We start from the raw sequence: 16,197 nt of genomic DNA on the forward strand, positions 1-16,197 counted from the left end.
GAGGTGGCAGGTAGCCTAGTGGTTAGAGCGTAGAGGTGGCAGGGTAGCCTAGTGGTTAGAGTGTAGAGGTGGCAGGTAGCCTAGTGGTTAGAGCGTAGAGGTGGCAGGTAGCCTAGTGGTTAGAGCGTAGAGGTGGCAGGTAGCCTAGTGGTTAGAGTGTAGAGGTGGCAGGGTAGCCTAGTGGTTAGAGTGTAGAGGTGGCAGGGTAGCCTAGTGGTTAGAGTGTAGAGGTGGCAGGTAGCCTAGTGGTTAGAGTGTAGAGGTGGCAGGTAGCCTAGTGGTTAGAGTGTAGAGGTGGCAGGGTAGCCTAGTGGTTAGAGTGTAGAGGTGGCAGGGTAGCCTAGTGGTTAGAGTGTAGAGGTGGCAGGGTAGCCTAGTGGTTAGAGTGTAGAGGTGGCAGGGTAGCCTAGTGGTTAGAGTGTAGAGGTGGCAGGTAGCCTAGTGGTTAGAGTGTAGAGGTGGCAGGTAGCCTAGTGGTTAGAGTGTAGAGGTGGCAGGTAGCCTAGTGGTTAGAGTGTAGATGTGGCAGGTAGCCTAGTGGTTAGAGTGTAGAGGTGGCAGGTAGCCTAGTGGTTAGAGTGTAGAGGTGGCAGGGTAGCCTAGTGGTTAGAGTGTAGAGGTGGCAGTGTAGCCTAGTGGTTAGAGTGTAGAGGTGGCAGGGTAGCCTAGTGGTTAGAGTGTAGAGGTGGCAGGTAGCCTAGTGGTTAGAGTGTAGATGTGGCAGGTAGCCTAGTGGTTAGAGTGTAGAGGTGGCAGGTAGCCTAGTGGTTAGAGTGTAGAGGTGGCAGGGTAGCCTAGTGGTTAGAGTGTAGAGGTGGCAGTGTAGCCTAGTGGTTAGAGTGTAGAGGTGGCAGGGTAGCCTAGTGGTTAGAGTGTAGAGGAGGCAGGGTAGCCTAGTGGTTAGAGTGTAGAGGTGGCAGGTAGCCTAGTGGTTATAGTGTAGAGGTGGCAGTGTAGCCTAGTGGTTAGAGTGTAGAGGCGGCAGGTAGCCTAGTGGTTAGAGTGTAGAGGTGGCAGGTAGCCTAGTGGTTAGAGTGTAGAGGTGGCAGGTAGCCTAGTGGTTAGAGTGTAGAGGTGGCAGGGTAGCCTAGTGGTTAGAGTGTAGAGGTGGCAGGTAGCCTAGTGGTTAGAGGGTAGAGGTGGCAGGATAGCCTAGTGGTTAGAGTGTAGAGGTGGCAGGTAGCCTAGTGGTTAGAGTGTAGAGGTGGCAGGTAGCCTAGTGGTTAGAGTGTAGAGGTGGCAGGTAGCCTAGTCGTTAGAGTGTAGAGGTGGCAGGGTAGCCTAGTGGTTAGAGTGTAGAGGTGGCAGGTAGCCTAGTGGTTAGAGTGTAGAGGTGGCAGGTAGCCTAGTGGTTAGAGTGTAGAGGTGGCAGGGTAGCCTAGTGGTTAGAGTGTAGAGGTGGCAGGTAGCCTAGTGGTTAGAGTGTAGAGGTGGCAGGTAGCCTAGTGGTTAGAGTGTAGAGGAGGCAGGTAGCCTAGTGGTTAGAGTGTAGAGGTGGCAGGTAGCCTAGTGGTTAGAGTGTAGAGGTGGCAGGTAGCCTAGTGGTTAGAGTGTAGAGGAGGCAGGTAGCCTAGTGGTTAGAACGTAGAGGTGGCAGGTAGCCTAGTGGTTAGAGTGTAGAGGTGGCAGGGTAGCCTAGTGGTTAGAGTGTAGAGGTGGCAGGGTAGCCTAGTGGTTAGAGTGTAGAGGTGGCAGGTAGCCTAGTGGTTAGAGTGTAGAGGTGGCAGGGTAGCCTAGTGGTTAGAGTGTAGAGGTGGCAGGGTAGCCTAGTGGTTAGAGTGTAGAGGTGGCAGGTAGCCTAGTGGTTAGAGTGTAGAGGTGGCAGGGTAGCCTAGTGGTTAGAGTGTAGAGGTGGCAGGGTAGCCTAGTGGTTAGAGTGTAGAGGTGGCAGGGTAGCCTAGTGGTTAGAGTGTAGAGGTGGCAGGGTAGCCTAGTGGTTAGAGTGTAGAGGTGGCAGGTAGCCTAGTGGTTAGAGTGTAGAGGTGGCAGGGTAGCCTAGTGGTTAGAGTGTGGAGGTGGCAGGTAGCCTAGTGGTTAGAGTGTAGAGGTAGCAGGGTAGCCTAGTGGTTAGAGTGTAGAGGTGGCAGGGTAGCCTAGTGGTTAGAGTGTAGAGGTGGCAGGGTAGCCTAGTGGTTAGAGTGTAGAGGTGGCAGTTAGCCTAGTGGTTAGAGTGTAGAGGTGGCAGGGTAGCCTAGTGGTTAGAGTGTAGAGGTGGCAGGTAGCCTAGTGGTTAGAGTGTAGAGGTGGCAGGGTAGCCTAGTGGTTAGAGTGTAGAGGTGGCAGGTAGCCTAGTGGTTAGAGTGTAGAGGTGGCAGGTAGCCTAGTGGTTAGAGTGTAGAGGTGGCAGGTAGCCTAGTGGTTAGAGTGTAGAGGCGGTAGGTAGCCTAGTGGTTAGAGCTGTAGGGACCAATAACCGAAAGGTTGCTGGATTGAATCCCTGAGCTGACGAGGCAGTTAACCCACTGTTCCTAGACCAGTTAACCCACTGTTCCTAGACCAGTTAACCCACTGTTCCTAGACCAGTTAACCCACTGTTCCTAGACCAGTTAACCCACTGTTCCTAGACCAGTTAACCCACTGTTCCACGACCAGTTAACCCACTGTTCCTAGACCAGTTAACCCACTGTTCCTAGACCAGTTAACCCACTGTTCCTAGACCAGTTAACCCACTGTTCCTAGACCAGTTAACCCACTGTGTTCCTAGACCAGTTAACCCAATGTTCCTAGACCAGTTAACCCACTGTTCCTAGACCAGTTAACCCACTGTTTTCCTAGACCAGTTAACCCACTGTTCCTAGACCAGTTAACCCACTGTTCCTAGACCAGTTAACCCACTGTTCCTAGACCAGTTAACCCACTGTTCCCCGGTAGGCTGTCATTGTAAATAAGAATTTGTTCTAAACTGACTTGCCTAGTTAAATAAAGGTTCAATTTAATTAATACATAAATTACTATTGGAACTAATAGGGTGGACTGTTGTATACTAAACACTTAAAAGGGCCAATCCTTAGATGAAACAATAACAAAGGGTGCCCCCACCTCTGTTTTGGTAAAGGCTATCACAGGAGTCTCATTTCAGGCTATACAGCATGATGTTTTTGTGCAGTACATACCCAGACTGGCCACCTCTACTTAATGTAACCTCTGAAGTCTATAACTACATGTACCTTACTACAGTTGACATGGCGACTCCCTTTTTAAAGTACTCTTAGTGCTCTTAGTACTGTTCATAGGATATTGTTAATCTGACAGAGACTTGACACTGTTATTTGGAATTTTAAATAGGAATAATCATGTGAGCTGCTCCAGAATACATTACTGAACATCCAAAGTGATGCATAACTATACCAGCCAAAGCCAGTTCTCAGTGGTTACTAGCCGACTGAATGATTTAGCCCCACAGATATGCATTTTATTGCAATGAAAGGGATCATATTCACATAACTAGCTCTGCTGGAGGCAGGTGAAACTTACATAACTACCCTAGAACTAATTTGACTGTAAGTATTTGCGGAGAATAATGTGTTTATAGTGCAAAGTGTATTGTGAAATGTTGTCATCTTTTTTTTTCACAAAAGGTGGACTAGAGCCAGTCCTCCGAGGCCTGTTGGGGACGCCGGCGACTGTAGTGAGCCCAGAAAACCTACTGACAGAGGAGCTGACAGAGAGACTGGTTGTGCTTACTGTCCCAGGCGGCTTGGACTTGGCCGCACTCAACCTGCAGAGGGGACGTGATCATGGACTTCCAGGTCAGTGTTACCCATAAACAGGAGTCAATAATTAGGACAATTTAAACTAATTTGAAATCCAACCAATTTTTTTTAAAAGAAGGTATTAATCGCTCTGCACAGATCTGTTTTGCATCCTCTAGTAAGCAGGCATAATGCAATTGCACCATAATTACGTCCCAGGTTACAATGACTGGAGGACGTTCTGTGGACTGGACAGAATAGAGACTCGAGACGACTTCAGAAAAGTTGTAAAAGATGCAAGTGTTGTTGGCAAGATCATGGACCTGTTTCGACATCCTGACAACATTGACGTGTGGCTAGGAGGACTGGTAGAGGAACCTCTGTCTGGCTCCAGGACTGGTCCACTCTTTTCATGTCTCATTGGAAAGCAGATAAAGATGATTCGAGATGGGGACAGGTGAGTTTATTGAAACACACGAACACATGCTACGTAGAAAACATAGACTATATCCATGGAGGGGTTTGGAAGGTAACTGGTAGTACGTGGGGCGGCAGGGTAGACTAGTGGTTAGAGCGTTGGACTAGGAACCGGAAGGTTGCAAGTTCAAACCCCCGAGCTGACAAGGTACACATCTGTCGTTCTGCCCCTGAACAGGCAGTTAACCCACTGTTCCTAGGCCGTCATTGAAAATAAGAATTTGTTCTTAACTGACTTGCCTAGTAAACTAAAGGTCAAATTAAAAAAAATATGTACACTGTTGTAGTATTTGCTTCTTGGACCCCTAAGTATGCTATATTCTGAAGCCTTCTTTTGACTATATTGGACTGATTATTATTATCAATTACTGTGTGTTTTTTTTTTCAGGTTCTGGTGGGAGAGTGAGGGTGTGTTCACACTGGGTCAGAGGGTGGAACTACTAAGGCATTCTCTATCTCGCGTGATCTGTGACAACAGTGAAGTGAAAGAGGCCCCTCTAGACCCCTTCAGGTTTGGGAAATACCCTGACGGTTTTCTCTTGTGTGACAATATACCATCAATGAACTTGGAGGCCTGGAGAGAGGAGCCTAGCCCAGGTATGATGGCATTTACAAACACAGTATTTGTGGTTTAGTGAGTCTGCCAGATCAGAGGCAGATGAACACGTGTCATGTTGATAGGTGTGTTATATTGATAGGTGTGTCATGTTGAGATTTGTGTTATATTGATAGGTGTGTTATATTGATAGGTGTGTCATATTGATAGGTGTGTCATGTTGATAGGTGTGTTATACTGATAGGTGTGTTATATTGATAGGTGTGTCATATTGATAGGTGTGTTATATTGATAGGTGTGTTATATTGATAGGTGTGTCATTGATAGGTGTGTTATATTGATAGGTGTGTTATATTGATAGGTGTGTCATTGATAGGTGTGTTATTTTGATAGGTGTGTTATATTGATAGGTGTGTTATATTGATAGGTGTGTCATTGATAGGTGTGTTATATTGATAGGTGTGTTATATTGATAGGTGTGTCATTGATAGGTGTGTTATTTTGATAGGTGTGTTATATTGATAGGTGTGTCATATTGATAGGTGTGTCATATTGATAGGTGTGTTATATTGATAGGTGTGTTATATTGATAGGTGTGTCATATTGATAGGTGTGTCATATTGATAGGTGTGTCATATTGATAGGTGTGTCATATTGATAGGTGTGTTATGTTGATAGGTGTGTTATATTGATAGGTGTGTTATATTGATAGGTGTGTTATATTGATATGTGGGTTATATTGATAGGTGTGTCATTTTGATAGGTGTGTCATTTTTGATAGGTGTGTCATATTGATAGGTGTGTTATATTGATAGGTGGGTTATATTGATAGGTGTGTCATGTTGATAGGTGTGTCATTTTTGATAGGTGTGTTATATTGATAGGTGTGTCATATTGATAGGTGTGTCATATTGATAGGTGTGTTATTTTGATAGGTGTGTTATATTGATAGGTGTGTCATATTGATAGGTGTGTTATATTGATAGGTGTGTCATATTGATAGGTGTGTTATATTGATAGGTGTGTCATATTGATAGGTGTGTTATGTTGATAGGTGTGTTATATTGATAGGTGTGTCATATTGATAGGTGTGTCATATTGATAGGTGTGTTATATTGATAGGTGTGTCATATTGATAGGTGTGTCATATTGATAGGTGTGTTATATTGATAGGTGTGTTATATTGATAGGTGTGTTATATTGATAGGTGTGTTATATTGATAGGTGTGTTATATTGATAGGTGTGTCATATTGATAGGTGTGTTATATTGATAGGTGTGTGAATTGGACCATTTTGCTGTCCTGCCCGAGCATTCGAAATGTAACGAGTACTTTTGGGTGTCAGGGGAAAATGTATGGTGCAAAAAAATATATTATTTTCTTTAGGAATGTAGTGAAGTAAAAGTTGTCAAAAATATAAATAGTAAAGTACAGATATCCCCAAAATGTTTAATTTAAAGGACAAATCCACCCAGAACCTCTCATTAATGTACAGTGTTAAATAACACTAATATGTGAGACTAATATTTTTTATAAACAAATGTTTAAATTTTGGCGTTATAATATGATTGGTAGCAACATGGGAAATCATTGTGGAAATCTACAATGCAATGATGACTTTACCACAGTACTACGTCATACTGAGAGAGAGACTTTACCACAGTACTACGTCATACTGAGAGAGAGACTTTACCACAGCACTACGTCATACTGAGAGAGAGACTTTACCACAGTACTACGTCATACTGAGAGAGAGACTTTACCACAGTACTACGTCATACTGAGAGAGAGACTTTACCACAGTACTACTGAGAGAGACTTTACCACAGTACTACATCATACTGAGAGAGACTTTACCACAGTACTACGTCATACTGAGAGAGAGACTTTACCACAGTACTACGTCATACTGAGAGAGAGACTTTACCACAGTACTACGTCATACTGAGAGAAAGACTTTACCACAGTACTACGTCATACTGAGAGAGAGACTTTACCACAGTACTACGTCATACTGAGAGAGAGACTTTACCACAGTACTACGTCATACTGAGAGAGAGACTTTACCACAGCACTACGTCATACTGAGAGAGACTTTACCACAGTACTACGTCATACTGAGAGAGAGACTTTACCACAGCACTACGTCATACTGAGAGAGACTTTACCACAGTACTACGTCATACTGAGAGAGAGACTTTACCACAGTACTACGTCATACTGAGAGAGAGACTTTACCACAGTACTACGTCATACTGAGAGAGAGACTTTACCACAGCACTACGTCATACTGAGAGAGACTTTACCACAGTACTACGTCATACTGAGAGAGAGACTTTACCACAGTACTACTGAGAGAGACTTTACCACAGTACTACATCATACTGAGAGAGACTTTACCACAGTACTACGTCATACTGAGAGAGAGACTTTACCACAGTACTACTGAGAGAGACTTTACCACAGTACTACGTCATACTGAGAGAGACTTTACCACAGTACTACGTCATACTGAGAGAGAGACTTTACCACAGTACTACTGAGAGAGACTTTACCACAGTACTACATCATACTGAGAGAGACTTTACCACAGTACTACGTCATACTGAGAGAGAGACTTTACCACAGTACTACTGAGAGAGACTTTACCACAGTACTACGTCATACTGAGAGAGACTTTACCACAGTACTACGTAGAGAGACTTTACCACAGTACTACGTCATACTGAGAGAGACTTTACCACAGTACTACGTCATACTGAGAGAGAGACTTTACCACAGTACTACTGAGAGAGACTTTACCACAGTACTACTGAGAGAGACTTTACCACAGTACTACGTCATACTGAGAGAGAGACTTTACCACAGTACTACTGAGAGAGACTTTACCACAGTACTACTGAGAGAGACTTTACCACAGTACTACTGAGAGAGACTTTACCACAGTACTACGTCATACTGAGAGAGAGACTTTACCACAGTACTACGTCATACTGAGAGAGACTTTACCACAGTACTACGTCATACTGAGAGAGACTTTACCACAGCACTACTGAGAGAGACTTTACCACAGCACTACTGAGAGAGACTTTACCACAGCACTACGTCATACTGAGAGAGACTTTACCACAGTACTACGTCATACTGAGAGAGACTTTACCACAGTACTACGTCATACTGAGAGAGAGACTTTACCACAGTACTACTGAGAGAGAGACTTTACCACAGTACTACATCATACTGAGAGAGACTTTACCACAGCACTACTGAGAGAGACTTTACCACAGCACTACGTCATACTGAGAGAGACTTTACCACAGTACTACGTCATACTGAGAGAGAGACTTTACCACAGTACTACGTCATACTGAGAGAGAGACTTTACCACAGTACTACGTCATACTGAGAGAGAGACTTTACCACAGTACTATGTCATACTGAGAGAGACTTTACCACAGTACTACGTCATACTGAGAGAGAGACTTTACCACAGTACTACGTCATACTGAGAGAGAGACTTTACCACAGTACTACGTCATACTGAGAGAGAGACTTTACCACAGCACTACGTCATACTGAGAGAGACTTTACCACAGTACTACGTCATACTGAGAGAGAGACTTTACCACAGCACTACGTCATACTGAGAGAGACTTTACCACAGTACTACGTCATACTGAGAGAGAGACTTTACCACAGTACTACGTCATACTGAGAGAGAGACTTTACCACAGTACTACGTAGAGAGACTTTACCACAGTACTACGTCATACTGAGAGAGACTTTACCACAGTACTATGTCATACTGAGAGAGACTTTACCACAGCACTACTGAGAGAGACTTTACCACAGTACTACGTCATACTGAGAGAGAGACTTTACCACAGCACTACGTCATACTGAGAGAGACTTTACCACAGTACTATGTCATACTGAGAGAGACTTTACCACAGTACTATGTCATACTGAGAGAGACTTTACCACAGTACTACTGAGAGAGACTTTACCACAGTACTACTGAGAGAGACTTTACCACAGTACTACTGAGAGAGACTTTACCACAGTACTACTGAGAGAGACTTTACCACAGTACTACGTCATACTGAGAGAGACTTTACCACAGCACTACGTCATACTGAGAGAGACTTTACCACAGTACTACGTCAGACTGAGAGAGACTTTACCACAGTACTATGTCAGACTGAGAGAGAGACTTTACCACAGTACTATGTCATACTGAGAGAGACTTTACCACAGTACTATGTCATACTGAGAGAGACTTTACCACAGTACTATGTCATACTGAGAGAGAGACTTTACCACAGTACTATGTCATACTGAGAGAGAGACTTTACCACAGTACTATGTCATACTGAGAGAGAGACTTTACCACAGCACTACGTCATACTGAGAGAGAGACTTTACCACAGTACTATGTCATACTGAGAGAGAGACTTTACCACATACTGAGAGAGATACTGAGAGAGACTTTACCACAGTACTACTGAGAGAGACTTTACCACAGTACTACTGAGAGAGACTTTACCACAGTACTACTGAGAGAGACTTTACCACAGTACTACTGAGAGAGACTTTACCACAGTACTACGTCATACTGAGAGAGACTTTACCACAGTACTATGTCATACTGAGAGAGAGACTTTACCACAGTACTATGTCATACTGAGAGAGACTTTACCACAGTACTATGTCATACTGAGAGAGACTTTACCACAGTACTATGTCATACTGAGAGAGAGACTTTACCGCAGTACTACATCATACTGAGAGAGAGACTTTACCACAGTACTACGTCATACTGAGAGAGAGACTTTACCACAGTACTACGTCATACTGAGAGAGAGACTTTACCACAGTACTACGTCATACTGAGAGAGACTTTACCACAGTACTACGTCATACTGAGAGAGACTTTACCACAGTACTACATCATACTGAGAGAGAGACTTTACCACAGTACTACGTCATACTGAGAGAGACTTTACCACAGTACTACTGAGAGAGACTTTACCACAGTACTATGTCATACTGAGAGAGAGACTTTACCACAGTACTACGTCATACTGAGAGAGACTTTACCACAGTACTACATCATACTGAGAGAGAGACTTTACCACAGTACTACTGAGAGAGACTTTACCACAGTACTACGTCATACTGAGAGAGACTTTACCACAGCACTACGTCAGACTGAGAGAGACTTTACCACAGCACTACGTCATACTGAGAGAGACTTTACCACAGCACTACGTCATACTGAGAGAGACTTTACCACAGTACTACGTCATACTGAGAGAGACTTTACCACAGTACTACTGAGAGAGACTTTACCACAGTACTACATCATACAGAGAGAGACTTTACCACAGTACTACGTCATACTGAGAGAGAGACTTTACCACAGCACTACGTCATACTCAGAGAGACTTTACCAGACTTTTACTCTTTCGGTTACTAGTCCAACGCTCTAACCACTAGGCTACCCTGCAATGAAATGACCCAGGGAATCAATAGAACATCATTCAGAGATGTACAAAAAAAAAGCAATATAACTTTCAAAATGGGTGACCCTTTCCTTTAATTAAGTACTTTACACCACTACGCTGCACCAGAATCACAGAATTTCAATCAGAAGCCAAGTTGAAGAGAAACGTAATACCAGTAGTTAGTGAGAGGAAATCAGTCTTCCATCCAATCAAATATATTGAATTCTGTGATGTAACCAAGGATACTACCAGTGAAAATCTAATCCACCTAGTACTATCTGTCTCACCCTGTATTAACTTCTGTGTCATCTTGCCTTGGTTCTTAACCCCCCCCACTGGTACTCTTAAAGCAACACCATTGTGGGGGGAAAGCGTGAAAGCACGATGTTGCCTGCAGTCACTTTGTGAATTTTAAATAGGAATTATGTCTATGAGTGATTGCACAGCCTGAGGAAATACACATTGAATACACATTGTATTTCCCAATTTATTTTCAGACAACTACAGCTAAGACGAGAAGCAAGAGATCCTCCATGAAAACATTGGCCTGTGTTTTATTTCGCCCTATGTTTTTTATCCTGTATATTTTTACTACTGTTTCCCCTGCAACGCCTTTTTATCTTTGTGAATATCACTGTACTCCAGTTCAACGTATTTGGGATGAATAAAGTTATAAAAGAGGTAAACAAAGTCAGTGTATACTTATTAAAAAAGACACAGCCGTAATCACTGTCAATCATGTTTCCCCTCTCTATGTCATTTCTGTTCTTGGTAGGGGAGAGTGGGGTAAATGAGGCCGTCCTTGTTTCTAGGAAACCGTACACCAAATGAATCATTTGACCTACTATTTAGGAAGACGTAATAATTGAATGGAGTCTGTGAAGGATGAAAGCACATGGAAAAGCGATAAGCAAGTTAGGTCCAGGTCAAAGAAATGTACCGCATTGAAGGTTTCATGATGCTTGTATCTAAACCAATGTAGATAGTTTAAAGATTGTTCTATACATCAGTTGGGGTCTCGATCAACTTCAATATGAGGTCCTAAACCTATTATGAAAGTGCATCGTTCTAGCTGCATGGGCTAATATAGTCAAAATGTTTGCCTTGGGGTAAGTTGAGCCAATCATTGAGCCGTGGCAAGTTGAGCAAATTTGAGTGTTTTTTTCTCCAGGCGTAATGCAAGCATTATGACTGTGGATATGAGGTAACAGCAGGGCCTAGCCGATGTTAAAAGTGTTTAAAAAAAGTACAAAGTGTTTGTTAGGTGTTAAGCCTGCGTTTAAAAATGCTTAAAAGACAAATAAGCGATTGTAATTGTGTTTGGGAAATAAAGAGATGTGATTTTTTTTTAAGTAGTGGTAATATTTAATTCAGGACAGACGTTTGTAAGCGGCTTAACTTACCCTGTCCCGCGGCTCAACTTAACCCATACTTACCCCACCCCGTAAGTTGGGCCAAGAGACTAGAGAGAGAGAGAGACAAAAGACACCAGAGAGAGACCAGAGAGAGAGAGAGAGAGAGACCAGTGAGAGAGAGACCAGAGAGAGACCAGAAAGACACCAGAGAGAGAGAAAGAGACCAGAGAGAGAGAGAGAGACCAGAGAGAGACCAGAGAGCGAGAGACCAGAGAGAGACCAGAGAGCGAGAGACCAGAGAGAGCGAGAGACCAGAGAGAGAGACCAGAGAGAGAGACCAGAGAGAGACCAGAGAGAGACCAGAGAGAGAGACTCATACCACTGGATCACGTTCAGGGGCGTCATGCACACCAAAAATCTGAGGGGAATGGGGAGTCTTATTCAGTAATTGTTTGCTTTTCTAAAGTTTACTAACATTGCCAGCAGGCAAAATAGTTAGACAAGCTAGCTACTCTAACTTGATTGATAGCCTGAAATTGCCTCTTGGTAGCATATCTGGGCTAGCTAAAATTGCTAGGTGGCTAGTATTATTACAGAGAAACAACAACAACAACAACTAAATATATACTTATTTTTTTAACAGGACAAATGTGAGGGGACATATGACTCTGTGGACCCTATGGGCCTGATGCATCTGATCACGTTCACACTAGTGTTCATGACTCACCTCTGAAACACTTGTATGCAACGATATGCAATTAGTGGGTGACTAACATTGATGCAAAACCAGCTTGGTGATGAGTTTAAGGAAGGAGATTTCCAACTGATACTTTATCTGGGGTAACTAGGGCAGTTTGTAGAGTTTACGATGAGTCTGATGCTTTATCTGGGGTAACCAGGGCAGTTTGTAGAGTTACGATGAGTCTGATACTTCAACGGAGGTAACCAGGGCAGTTTGTAGAGTTACGATGAGTCTGATACTTCATCTGGGGTAACCAGGGCAGTTTGTAGAGTTACGATGAGTCTGATACTTCATCTGAGGTAACCAGGGCAGTTTGTAGAGTTACGATGAGTCTGATACTTCATCTGGGGTAACCAGGGCAGTTTGTAGAGTTACGATGAGTCTGATACTTCATCTGGGGTAACCAGGGCAGTTTGTAGAGTTACGATGAGTCTGATACTTCATCTGGGGTAACCAGGGCATTTTGTAGAGTTACGATGAGCCCGCTTGCTACATTCAGTTCTTGGTTCGACGTTCCAATCCCGGGCAAGCATTTGCTGCTGGCCTACATTACTGGCGTAAATTGTTCTTCTGACACAAGGGATTGAATCACTTGTATGAGCTGTTCTGATGGAATACATATCTAGCTAAAATAAAATAAACACTTTTTTTTGTGTGAAAATGTGGTATTTTATAGAAGGATTTGGAAGGACTTCCAGCTGGCCGCAAGTTGACCATTGATGTGCAGTTGTTTGATGATCATGCCAGCGTCTGGTCTATCCCTTAAGCCCAATCACTGAAAAACATGTCATTACAGAGCACATATACATTATATCATTATGATCAAATGCAAAGCAGTTATTGACAGGAGGAGAAAGGCCCAGCTTGTCTTCTTTTTATGAATAGACAGAAACTGTGTAACCTGACACCATAGATATGTTGTTTAGTCATGCGTGACACAGCCAGGTGTCTTCCACCCCAAGATAAGTTGGACACACCACAAGTGTGTTTATTTTTTATTAAAACACTAACTGTAACTTGGTACACTTTTTATATTTAGCTTGAAAGTTGAATGAACTGTTAGTGTCTAATAAAAAATAAACGAATAAAACACTAATTAAATAAGTTTTTCAGTGTCAGTCAAACAATTTGGCTACAACAAAACGATATACATATATATTTGTTTGTGGAAAATCAATTTCAGTGAAATGTGTAGGTTGAAGCAACAATGCCCAAGAGGCCGGTTGTGTATTGTAATGGCTTTTGGGGAGTTTTTGTGGGCATTATTGCTTTGGTAAAATTCGCTAACACTTTCTAAAAATAAATGTAATCATGATAAAATATCTTGAATAACACAACGTATGTACCAATAACCAATAGCCCAGTAATTAGCACCACACTAGAGTTGCACACTAGGGTATTGAAGTTATTTTTGATGTACATACACAAATTATGGTAACCCTTTATTTGAAGTGAAGTGTTGTTCGTGAATATCGAAGGAATCTTTTATCTACATATTGTTATACCTGTTAATCATGTTGCTCATTCATCTTTTCCATTGTGAGTTTATGTGTAAATATTCTACACTTACAAACGGTTAAGTAGTGTACCACATAACAATGCTCTACTGTACAGTACAGTACGTAACTATCATATCAAATTCTAGACAAATTAGGGTTGGTGACGATCTCTATATCTATTCTGGCTTTTTATTTTTATTTTTCCAATAGGAATTTCTTTATCTTCATATTCTGTGTTTGTATTCATTATGTTTCATCAACATTTTCAGAGAAATAGGTTTCCTTCTTCACGACATGCCAAAACACAAGACAGCTAAATCACGTCAAACAAAAATAAGGTCATTAATTAGTAAATAACTCCCTTCACCTTGTTGTCTAGGTCTTAATTGAATGGGAAAACCATAACCCACAGGCATTAGGCCCTCCATGGAATGAGTTTGACACGCCTGGGCTATATGCTAGGATGAAGTTTTCTTGTGTATGTTTTGAACATTGTGATGTTAGCCTGTGCCCAGCTCCAGCATGCAGAGGAAATGTTCATTCATAAAACACATTGCGCTATATGACAAGGTGAGAGGACATGTCGTACCCGAGGCTACGTGTGAAAACGTCCGGGTGTAACTTTGCTAAACTGCAACACAGTAAGTATATCTTTTGTACTAGACACATTTAGTTCTCGCTTATATGAGTGTTAAATCCCAAATGTTTCCAAAACTGTAGGCCTATTGCAAGTGAGAAGTATTTGCATTTAGTCAGCGGGATGGGATTAAACAGAGTGTCAGGATTCTATTCACGAGGGAGCCAGCTGTGATTAGTAGGCCTACCAGCTGAGAACCCTGCTGGCTGTGAACTGGGTATAGCCCACTTGGGTTCTTGAGAGCTACATTAAGCCTGAAACTGATATTTCTGGTGAAAGGTTGACAATATATGGCAATTATGGCATCAGGCAAGTTGAGCTTGCTCTGCGGTTGCTCCATTAGGGAGCTGATTTTTAAAAACTGAACACAACCAACTGCTAATAATTCCAGTAGCCTAACGATGGAGCTACACTGGGGTGTCACTAAAACAGTCAGTCTTTTTGTTTTAAATGTTTTCTCATAAGTCTTCCTGTTAATTGAATGTCCTTATTTCAACTATCGTTCTCAAAAGGTTGCTCAAGGCCACCACCTTTTTGTTGTGGTAAGTACTCCATGAATGGGATCTTATTCAAATTAGACACTTGTTTACATGGAAGGGCCATACATCAGATATCTGCGTTGTTCAGATATCTGTACAAAGATGCTACCTGGGACATTTAGATTATCTTCCTTCAGATTGGAAATTAGTTTTGTGTCTAAAGAACTATTGTTAGTTTTTTGTAGTTCAACTTTGTGCTGAAAACAGCAGGTGGGTTCAGTACTTCCTTGATTAATGTGCATGGCGTGAGAAATTGCGACTCACTGAGTTATCATTTGTGAACATGTATTTTTCATGACCATTTCCTACAGCTCACAACTGGGAGCAACACCTGTTGTCTGGCGATTCCTCTGAATCCCTTTACAATTTTAACATCTCTGAATATGCCTGTTCCTTGGTAATAAGCTTTTTATTAAATTCATCAGGGAGTGTTGTCGGTAGCAACGGCCATTTCTCTCCTCTTATTTGTTGTTTCTCGTGTTGATGTCACAGTTGTCTCATTTTGTTCACTAACCCTGCGTTTTTTTCTTTGAGACAACGCGTCTCTCAGCGGACAACTTAGCGATGCTGCTGAAATGCCAATTGGCAACCAAAAAAGAATATCTCAACAGAGACGTGGAAGCTTCTGTTCTGTATCAGGCTCTTCTGGAGGACTCCAGCATGGTATGTTAAATCCCAGAGTTAGAACAAAATGTTGGCAATGTGTAGACTTTGTCAATGGGAACGGTTTCTACTTTTCCAGAAGCCCAACATCAGCAGTCCAGCTAGAACACATGTCCTTGATGCCATCGGACAGCTCAAAATCAACAACTTCATTAAAGGCACAGCGGAACGACACTGGTTTTGTTGACAAGTGGATCCAGAAGAAGCTCCAACCATTCTTGGAATCTCCATTCTGTCTCAGATCCAAGAAGTTCAGTTGTCAGACCTACCCAATTGTTTATGTAATGTCATGATACCTAGTGCCATCTTCAATGGAATGGGTGATATGCCTACAATTGAATAAGATGTTAAGGTAACATAGGCTCTGTTCTCTGTTTCCGTGTTGATGCTCTAAGCAGCCAATCAGCCTCCATGGACAGAACAACAGAGTGATATTCACTCATTTCATCCATTCCTTTAGAGAAATGACTCATTAGGTAATAAATGATTCTGGAAAGCACAAACATCCACACTTCTCTGGGCCAATCCAC

General features: G+C 42.4%; 1 protein-coding gene across 1 annotated transcript in view; it reads left to right on the plus strand.

Annotated features, from left to right (window-relative positions):
• Positions 1–16,197, plus strand: part of tpo (thyroid peroxidase) — a 70,056-nt gene that overhangs the window by 18,583 nt on the left and 35,276 nt on the right. The window contains exons 8-10 of the mRNA XM_031787595.1: positions 3,579–3,749; positions 3,912–4,149; positions 4,558–4,766. Coding sequence (XP_031643455.1) covers positions 3,579–3,749; positions 3,912–4,149; positions 4,558–4,766 — 618 coding nt within the window. The remainder of the gene's footprint in view (positions 1–3,578; positions 3,750–3,911; positions 4,150–4,557; positions 4,767–16,197) is intronic.

This window comes from Oncorhynchus kisutch, linkage group LG14, assembly GCF_002021735.2.
Source record: "Oncorhynchus kisutch isolate 150728-3 linkage group LG14, Okis_V2, whole genome shotgun sequence".
NCBI classification, from domain to species: Eukaryota; Metazoa; Chordata; class Actinopteri; order Salmoniformes; family Salmonidae; genus Oncorhynchus; species Oncorhynchus kisutch.